The following is a 9,498-nucleotide window of genomic DNA, read 5'->3' on the forward strand; positions in this document are numbered from 1 at the left end:
TTCAGTTCTTCACTGCACTGAGACTGCACTCTGGACACCCTTCTCACCAGACCAACATACCAATGGAAGCTGCTGCATGGCTTTCCAGTAGGTACACATTTAAATCTAAAAGACTGAAAGAATACATGTAATCAAGTGCTGCAGCAGTACCAGGAACGTCTCTGTCTTGGGTAATTTTCCTCCCAACTCCTGGGGAGGGGCTCTGTTTTGGTTTTGTGCTGAACACAGGAATGGCAATATAGAGGTTTTTGTTATTGCTCAGCAGGGCTTGCACAGAGCCAAGGGTCTCTCTGCTTTTCAGGCTGCCATGCTCATAAGAAGACTGGGTGCATGGGAGGGTGGGAGGAGACCAGGACAGGTGACCCCAGTCACCAAAGCGATATTCCAGACCATATGACATTATGCTCAGTATATAAAGTGGGGCAAGAAAGAGGAGGGATGTTCTGGGTGATGGTGTTTGTCTTCCCAAATAATCATGACACATGATGAGCCCCCGCTTTCCCTGAGATGGCTGAACACCATGGTGAGAAGTGAATTAATTCCTTGTTTTGCTTTTATACACAGCTTTTGCTTTCCCTAGTGATGCGTCTTTATCTCAACGCACGAGTTTTCTGCCTTTTACCCTTCCGGTTCTCTCCCCGATGCCCCGGGTGAGCCCGTGTGAGGCTCGGTTGGTGTCTGGGGTTAAGGCACGGGGGTCTCCAGCCCCAGTGGATGCTCCCAGTGCCTGCACGGGGCGCAGCTGGGCAAGGTGTGTGCACCTCCGGCCACTCGGCCTTAGATGGTTTAAGGACTCGGCTTGGAAACACTTGGCTGAGGTCTCAGTAATAGCACAGCAAGTGCTGGAAAACGAAGCGTAACGAGCGCCCCTTCCGCAGCCATTGAACTGCGAGCCCCGGCCCCGCCACAGCACGCGGCCGCCCGGCGGCTGCGCGACACTGCTGCGAAGGCGCGGCCGCTGCGGTTTGCGGCGCTGCCGTAAAGCGCCGGGCCGGGCGCGATCCCCGCGGGCGCCCTTGGCAGGAGCGGCCATGAGCTGGAACGGCGTGAACCGGGGGCTGGAGCTACTGCGCTCGCTGCCCAGGGTCAGCCTGGCCAACTTAAGGCCCAACCCCGGCTCCAAAAAGCGGGTGAGTGCCTGCAGCCTGGCGGCAGCACTGTGCCCGGCAGCGTGGTCCCGGCGTGGTTTGCCCCGGGGTTGTTAGAAGGACGTGATCCTGGCACGGCCTGGAGAGCGGCCTGGCCAGAGCAGGCGTGGAAGGGCAGAGGAGTGGTGGCACTGCTGTGTGTGCCGGCCCTTTGCGTGCCTTGTGGCCGGTGTGTGTGGCATCCCCACAGAGAGCTGGATAATGAGGGGTGATGTCTGAACCTCCGGGCCTTTGCTGGGCCTGGGGGGGAATCGTAAAAGGTTTTTAACACCAGATGTTTATGGGATGGAATAATATGTTTGGGAATGGAAGATTAGAAGTCGTACAACGAAAAGGAATGTGATACCAGCTGACATTCGCGTTACTGTTTCTCGAAAACACGCCTGTGATTTGTCTCCTTATAGAGTGCTACAGAAATTACGAGAAGAAACCAGGGAGAAGCCCTTGTGGTTTGGGGAGAATATTAGTGAACAGGGAGATGAGGTTCAAAGGCTGAAAGCACAAGAACAGAGAAGGGAATAGCAAGCAGCACTCCTAAAAATGCTGAAGACTCCCTAAACCTACTAAATAGTACAGAATATTAAGATTTTGTGCCAAAGGAAGCTGACCTGTCCTCACACTGTGGTGCCAGCCTGAAGCTGTGCTCTGCAAAATTCACATTAACTACTTTTCTATTTTTCCACTACTTAATTTTTCCTCAAGAATCAGCATTTTGCTCCATTGTTTATATCTCTGAAATGTAATATTTTATAGGTACTGGTCTCTGCAATAGTTGTCTAAATGTGTCATTGATTGTTTTGAAGGAAAAAAGACGTGGCCGTGGAAGATACGGAGGTCGGAAGTGTGGCCGAGGTCACAAAGGAGAAAGACAAAGAGGGAATCGCCCCAGATTAGGCTTTGAGGGTGGCCAAACTCCATTTTACTTGGCCATACCAAAATATGGATTTAATGAGGGACATAGGTAAGTTTCTAAGTGTTTATTTGGAAATTAATCATTGTCTGCTATTCTTGATCTTTTTCCTGAATCAGGAATCTAACATGCCAAAACAGGCCTGACTGAAGAAGTTCAGCTTCCCAAATTCCTCTCAGGTGGTTAGCTGCTTTACCAGAAGAATCTCCCATTTCTTGTGAGATTATTATTTTAATTAATTATTTCCTGTGTTACACATCTGTTTATTGACTTTCTTCTCCTCATAATCCTTCATGTGTAGCAGATGACCCTTCTTCTTCCAGCTGAATGAATTTTTCCTCTGAAACTATTCCTTTATTCCTGCTTGTATTTTTTTTTTTTTGCCTCATAACCCAGTAACTGACTGGGAACAGTCCCAGTGGCTGGAGTGAGAATGTCAGGCATGGAAGTGTATTCCAAAGCCCTGTTTTGTTGTTTCTCCTCACTTTATTCACCAGAAGCTCTGATCTGCTGCCAGCCAAACAATTCTGCTTGTCTTCATGGTTCTGCCTTTTGAGCCTTCTGACATTGCCCTCCATCTGTGCCCTGCCTGTTCCATCTAGGATCCTAACAAGATCTTTAATACCAAGTCTGCTGAATGAGGCATTAAATCACCTTGTACCATTGTTCTCCTTGGGCATTTTGCCTTATTTAATACTTCTGTCCTTTTTTCATATTGTCCTTGTTAGTGTCGTGTCCTCATTCCACCTTTTTAATGTTTAAGGTTATTCTTCTAATATGTGTTTTCTCCAGTCACTGTTCTTACCTGGAGAGATATATGTCAGCAATGTCAGCATTTTCCAAATTTCCTTCACTTAGGTTGATAATTAAAAAAATTTGATTAATTTTTTAAATTTTGTTGTTGTTTGTTTAATCAGGTAGCATTTGTGTTACCTAGGTCAGCAACCATTTTGTTGCTTTTTGGTCTTGCAAACTTCTGTGTTCATGCAAGGCTGCTACAGGCAGTAGTAACAAAAGCCTGCTACACTGAGCAGACAGTTCAAGGATGAAAAAGACTAATGTGTATTTGTGAATTGTTAGACTTGATGTCATATTTCATTTCCTGATACTGCTTTATCAAAGAGCTGAGCACTTTTATATTTCCATTCTCAATGCATACTGTAGAACTTACAGACTTATCCCAGTTGTTAAAGTGTTTCCTCTGAATCTTAAATTTTGAAATGTGACTCAAATTGTATTTCCAGGTACTGTTATTTCCTCCTGTTTGCTAAATTATTGTAAGAGTAAACAAGAAGCACTTTCAGTAGTTGAAGGCAGAGTGTAAATCCACAGTCCTGCAAAGGTGATGCTGCAGAATGCAGACACTCAGCTTCTTATGTTAGTAGTGGTCACAAGTTCATGAATAACCATCAGCAAAAATCCAGCCTCTTGCTGCGAGAAGAGATTATTAGGATCTTGCTATTTTTAACAACATCTGGCATCATGTGAAAACAAAAAAAAAGTATTCTGTATTTTCAATGTTGTTTGCCAAATTTCAATGTCAATGTTCCTGTGGTGACCACTCTAAGTGCACTCAAGTGATGCTGTTGGGGCAGGGGAGAGCACACTGAACAATGTCTCTGCCTGTTTATCTTCACCTCATTCCTTCTGCCTCCACTTCTTGGACTTTTTGTCTATAAAGGGCTGTCTGACAGCACAAATTCTTGTTACTTGTCTTTTGTACCTGGCTTGCCAGTAACAGAGATCAGCTGCTTCCCAGTTTTTGAGCTGCCACTCAGACTTCCAATGGCAGTTGTCAAACAGATTGTAGGAGAGTTTTGGCTTTCAGCATAAGTGGTGTGCATAGACAGGAATTGACTCTGGCATTGGAAAACTGCTAGAGATTGCTTTATAAAGTTAGAACTTGAGGAAAAATGAAAGCCAGTGGCTGTTGACAAGATTCCAGCTCCCTTTGGGGAATATGGGATAATGCATATTTTTTCAATATTTCTGTTCCTTGATGTTTTGAGGGAGATTCCTTTCAGTACCTTCTGAGATGTTGAGTAGTAATGGATCAGAAAACATTGTTGTATGTAAGCTGTACATGTACAGAATTTTGCTGATAGTCTTTGACTAAGTTTGTGTGGGAGATGTTTAGGTGTTTGACTGTCTGTCAATAAAGCACCCAAGGTGGATTCACTTGGAACTGTGGTAATTTACAGTCTTGTTGGTTTTCCAAGAAATGTTGACACTGTAATATCTTAGTATTATTTTTGTTTTAGAAACAGATAAAAACTAGAATATCTCAGTTTACCAGTTACTATCAAAACTTCAGTTTTGTAAATTTCTCATTGTTTTTTGGGTTGTTTGTTTTTGTTTTTTTCTTTCTCTCCCCAGCCTCAGACATCAGTACCAACCTCTGAGTCTTCAGAGGCTGCAGTACCTGATTGATTTGGGCAGAGTTGACCCCACGCAGCCGATTGACTTGACTCAGCTCACTAATGCCAGAGGTGTGACAGTGCAGCCTCTCAAGAGGGATTACGGTGTCCAGCTGGTGGAGGAGGTATGCAGACAGCACACTTGGTACTTCAGGCTTTCAGGCTGTCATTCCCATGGTTTGTAAGCATCCTGGATTCTCCAGATTAGGTTGCTGTGGGATTTTTGTGGATCATAAATCCACTAGAGGGCACTGTGTGTCAGCAAAAAAAGAAAATTCGGGAGGATGTCTTCATACCCGAGGGACTGCAGAAATGAGAGTTAAGGAGTACATAACAAAAGGCTGAAGAAGTATTTAACAATAGAAAACTAAAATGTACTGAAAAAAATATGAATATTTTGGAAATTGAGAGGTTTTTTTAATCTAATCCGTGTGACTGAGAGCAATTTGGTTACCTGTCTTCGTGCAAGGAACAGAAAATTCATAATATTTTGTGGGATTTAATGTTCCTTATAAGTTTTCAGAGACGAATAAATGTATGTCTTATAATACTCATTTTAATGTTACTGTAATATGTGTTGAAATTTACAGGGTGCTGATATTTTTGCAGCAAAAGTAAATATTGAAGTGCAGAGGGCATCTGAATTGGCAATTGCAGCCATAGAAAAAAATGGAGGTGTAGTAACAACATCATTCTATGACCCAAGGAGCTTGGGTAAGAACTTCTTCTAATTTCTGCTTTTTTTTTTTTCTTTTTTTTTTTTGAGCGTGCAAAGTTTAAATGATCCAAATCAAAGTTTCAAACATAGTTCTTAGTAGAATGTCACCAGCTTCTATGAGCTTCAAAAACAGTTACATTATGGAATATTAGAATACTTTGGGTTGGGAGGGACCTTAAAGATCACCTAGTTGCAGCCCCCAATGATGAATGATAATGTATCATCAATTTTGCCTTTCCTAGCCATTCACCTGTTTAGTCCTTCCAGTGTTAGTTGTCATACACCAATCAACCAGTTAAGGAAATCTGAATAGCTTTGTAAATAGAGGAACTAAAAATATTGTTTCACTGATTTTTTTTTTCTTCTGTTTCCCATGTTTTATAGCACTAAGAAAACTCAGGAAAAAAATAGATTTAAATAACATTGTGGATGTTTATATTTTTAATTTAAAATGCTTTTCCACTTAAAGTGAGGAAGTAAGTTACAGAAGCTCAGAATCATTCCAGTTAAAATGGCTATTGTTTTCAGAACACTTTCACTGAAGAATGAGGCTTTGCTTTACTTGAGGCTGCATCCTGCCTAACATTCATTCATGCAGTTTTTATTGACAATAATGCAGCTTTCATGTGTGAATGAGAAGAAGAGGAATAGACATTTTTAGTGTGCAAAATATGTTACCCTGGAGTGATACAACTTCTGGGATTTCTTTTTTTCATTCCACAAAATAATGAAAATGATAAGGTTTAAAGGTTCTGGAATATAATTTGTCAAAATCAGTCAAATTTGAGGGAGAAATATAGTCCTACAAAGGACTAAATAGGTGCATATGCCATTGATACTTTATGTAAAATACTTACAGAGGCACTAAATTTGACATTAGTTGGTACACTGTAAATAGCTGTGCAAATACATTGCTTCAAGCCTGGAAACAGTCATTTAAATAATCTTAGTTATGGTTATCTTTCCTAAGTAGGGATTCTAAATGTATTAGAGGTAGCAACTCCTCCAGATTAGCACTATATCGGTTAAAACAGAGTTGTGTGGTTAAGTGAAATTTGCAAACCACTCTCTCATTCTGAACAAGAATATTCTTCTTGAGACTCAATTTTTTGCTTTGTACTGTTTTATATGAATGCAATAATTAATTTAGTACAAAATAAGAAGGTTTCTTTTACTATCTTCAAGTCTTTGTTATGAGGTGCAGTCACTAATCTTCTCTCATGTTTGCCCACAGAAATCTTATGCAAGCCAGTAGTGTTTTTCCTCCGTGGCAAACCTATCCCAAAGCGAATGCTCCCACCTGAAGATCTCGTCCGTTACTACACAGATCCCAGGAATCGGGGCTACCTGGCAGATCCATCTAAGGTTGCAGAAGCCAGGCTGGAACTTGCCAAGAAATATGGCTATGTCTTACCAGACATAACTAAGGATGAACTCTTTAAGATGTTAAGTGCACGCAAGGATCCTAGACAGATATTTTTTGGTCTTGCTCCAGGATGGATCGTAAACCTGGCAGACAAGAAAATTCTAAAACCAACTGATGAGAGTCTGTTGAAATACTACAGCTCATGAATTCAGGACTGGACACAATTGCAGGTGTACAGGAAACATCTGGTATGAAATAATGGATAGAAGTAGTGTGTGTTTGTTTGTTTTTAAGACTCCTGTTATACTAGCAAAAACATTTTTTCTTCATGTAGTCTTCTGGTGTAGCTCTCAACTTTTTTATTGTCATAATAGAGTGTATCAGAAGTCTTAACATTTGAAAACAATGTGGAGTCTGACATAAAATGTGGGTCTGGGCACTTTCTCTTCCAGTGGTTTGCCAGTTATTTTTTCAAACAAAAGGTTTTGGTGTTGTATTTGTTTCAGAGCATAATTCCAAAGAGTCATTTGACCTAATTATTAGTTTATATTTCCCCCCCTCAATTTAAAATCAGAAACATGACTGTGCAAAATTAAAATTAATTTTACAGTCATATTGCATAAGGATAAGTTCTAGAAAATGTGTTTTGAATAGCTGTAAGAGATATTTTTTGTTGGAGAAAAATAAAAAAAATTAAAATGTACTAAAAATTGCATTAACCTCTTCAGTTCCATAGCTATGTTTTGGATTTTGCATTGCTATCAATAGCACTAGAGCTTGAGAGATCTTGATTTTCTTCATCTGTAATTGAGGAAGACAGTGTGCAGTTTAAAATAACTTTCTATCTAAATTTGGGGCTGTGGGGAAGATAACTGGATTAATTCAGTGGCTCTTATTATTCAAAAGGAATTTAACACTTGTCTTGAGACAAATGTAATCTTATTAATAAAAATGCATAAAAGAATCCAGAATCCAGGATGGGGATGTGATTATGAAGGATGGGGAGGTGATGAACAAAGTACACAATTAAAAATCAATTTTCAGCTTGATCACAGATTGCGTGTGTTACAGTGGACAAATGAATTTAGATGTTGCAAAAAGTTATGAACAAATTGTGTTTATGGGAAACAGTATTTTGATTACACCAACTTAAGTCTTGAAAAATATTTTTCAACAAAGGCCTGTTTTATCATTCTTGCCAGAATACTGCATTATTACTATGCAAGAGTATTGTAGGTTTTGTGTGGAAGCTTAGGATTGGGCATTTGAGACAGTGAACCAGACAGTAAAGAAGGATGGGAGAGGTAATGTGCTCTGACTTCTTGGAGTCTTGAGCTACTTCATTATTATGTGGTTTAATGGAAGTTGAATTTGGCTTTAAAACAGTCATAATTTGATTATAAGAATGCAGGAAACAGTCCAGGAGACCAGAAGATGAGAAGTCATCTTGCTTTCCAATTTTAATGTGCCTTTGGAAATGCTACTTAGCATTTAGTTTCCTGTAGCTGCCAAACCATCCCAAACCATCTCATAGGGAAAGCCCTCTGTGTGCTGGAATCTCCTCTTTCTCCTGCATGACATCTGTATTTTGCTGGTATACCTCAATGGGGGAGGATTTAAGAAGAATCTTCTTTTTCTTTCAGGCAATAAAATGAAGTGGATGAGGTTTTTTTGGTGTTTGTCAGCCAGCCCAGATTTTTCCTTCACTCAACAACCTGCGTTATCAATTAATATGACCATATGTAATTGCAGAACAAAATAAAAGAAGTTTCTCATTCTGATTAAGTAATCTGTAATCAAGAGATTAAGAACACAAAATCATTAAAATTTGACAACTTACTCTTCAACTTCTATTGTTCCTTGTTAATGTGTGCTAAATGCTATCAGTAATGGTCATTCCCAGATTCAGGGTTTAAGTATAGGTGAAACAGCAGAATAACAGCAATATAAAATTGGACTATGAATAGCAGGAATTTTGTTTTAGTAGCATTAACATTCATATTTTGAAAGGTGCCCAACACTTTTTTGGCACATTGAGAATAATACTGTGTGCCAAAAAAAGTACAGTTGGTGTTAACTTGAATGTGAAGTAAATAACTTTCTCACTTTAGATGTATCCTGTTCTGCATCCTGATGATTGTTGGTTTGGAACCTTAAATGACAAGCAATACTTTTTTCTTTTCCTTTTTTTTCAGGTTTTTGTTATTACAATAACTTTACAATAACAATATTACTACTGCCTCCATTTGGGAAGGAGTTGGAGAGGGGGAAGAGTATTTATTGCCTTCCCTTATTTGTGCCATAATGTTTCTGTTTTTATGAATCAATTCACAATTGTATTTTGTGGAGGTGGTGGTACTCAACAGGAAAGCTACTTAACTGGAAGTGAAGAAGGAAGTTAGTCATATTAGTGAAGACCAGAAGACAAAAGTGTTTATGTATCATTGTGTATTTTGGGGAGGAGAAGACGGGGGAAGGCAAGTTTGTTTCCATTTCTGCTCTTTGTATTAAAATGAACAAATTGCTCTCAGCAACTTTTTTTCTGAATCAACTTCTTTGATACACACACGCATGCACACGCTGGTTTCTGTAGGTTTCTAAATGGTTTTCAGGTGAAAGGGTAACTTGGATAAAATGATAACAGTGAAAGAAAGAATGAAAACAGGAAACAGATGTCTGGTGACGTTGAGGCGTTGGATAGCACTTATTCAGTGAACGATGTCTTAGTCACAAGGCAGCTGTATCCTGGCTCTGATACTAGAACGCTACAAATACCTTGGAGCCAAAACAGCCACGTTCCACAAAATCCGGTCATTCTATTTTATATAGGTGATCTTTTATCATCTTATAATTGGAGAGGGCAAAAAAGGGCTATATGTTCCTTTATTTAAAATATGCAATGCTTGTCTTTTTTTTTTCTCGCTTCTCTTAACAGTAGC

At 39.9% G+C, this 9,498-nt stretch overlaps 1 protein-coding gene across 1 annotated transcript; it reads left to right on the forward strand.

Moving 5' to 3' along the window:
• The first annotated feature begins 967 nt into the window (after positions 1–967).
• Positions 968–9,093, forward strand: MRPL15 (mitochondrial ribosomal protein L15). Its single transcript, XM_079299873.1, has 5 exons — positions 968–1,130; positions 1,952–2,109; positions 4,435–4,600; positions 5,066–5,189; positions 6,428–9,093. The coding sequence occupies exons 1-5, from the start codon at positions 1,032–1,034 to the stop codon at positions 6,763–6,765; spliced, it is 885 nt and encodes a 294-aa protein (XP_079155999.1). The 5' UTR covers positions 968–1,031; the 3' UTR covers positions 6,766–9,093.
• Positions 9,094–9,498: the final 405 nt, after the last annotated feature.

This window comes from Erithacus rubecula (genome assembly GCF_903797595.1).
Source record: "Erithacus rubecula genome assembly, chromosome: 3".
NCBI classification, from domain to species: domain Eukaryota; kingdom Metazoa; phylum Chordata; class Aves; order Passeriformes; family Muscicapidae; genus Erithacus; species Erithacus rubecula.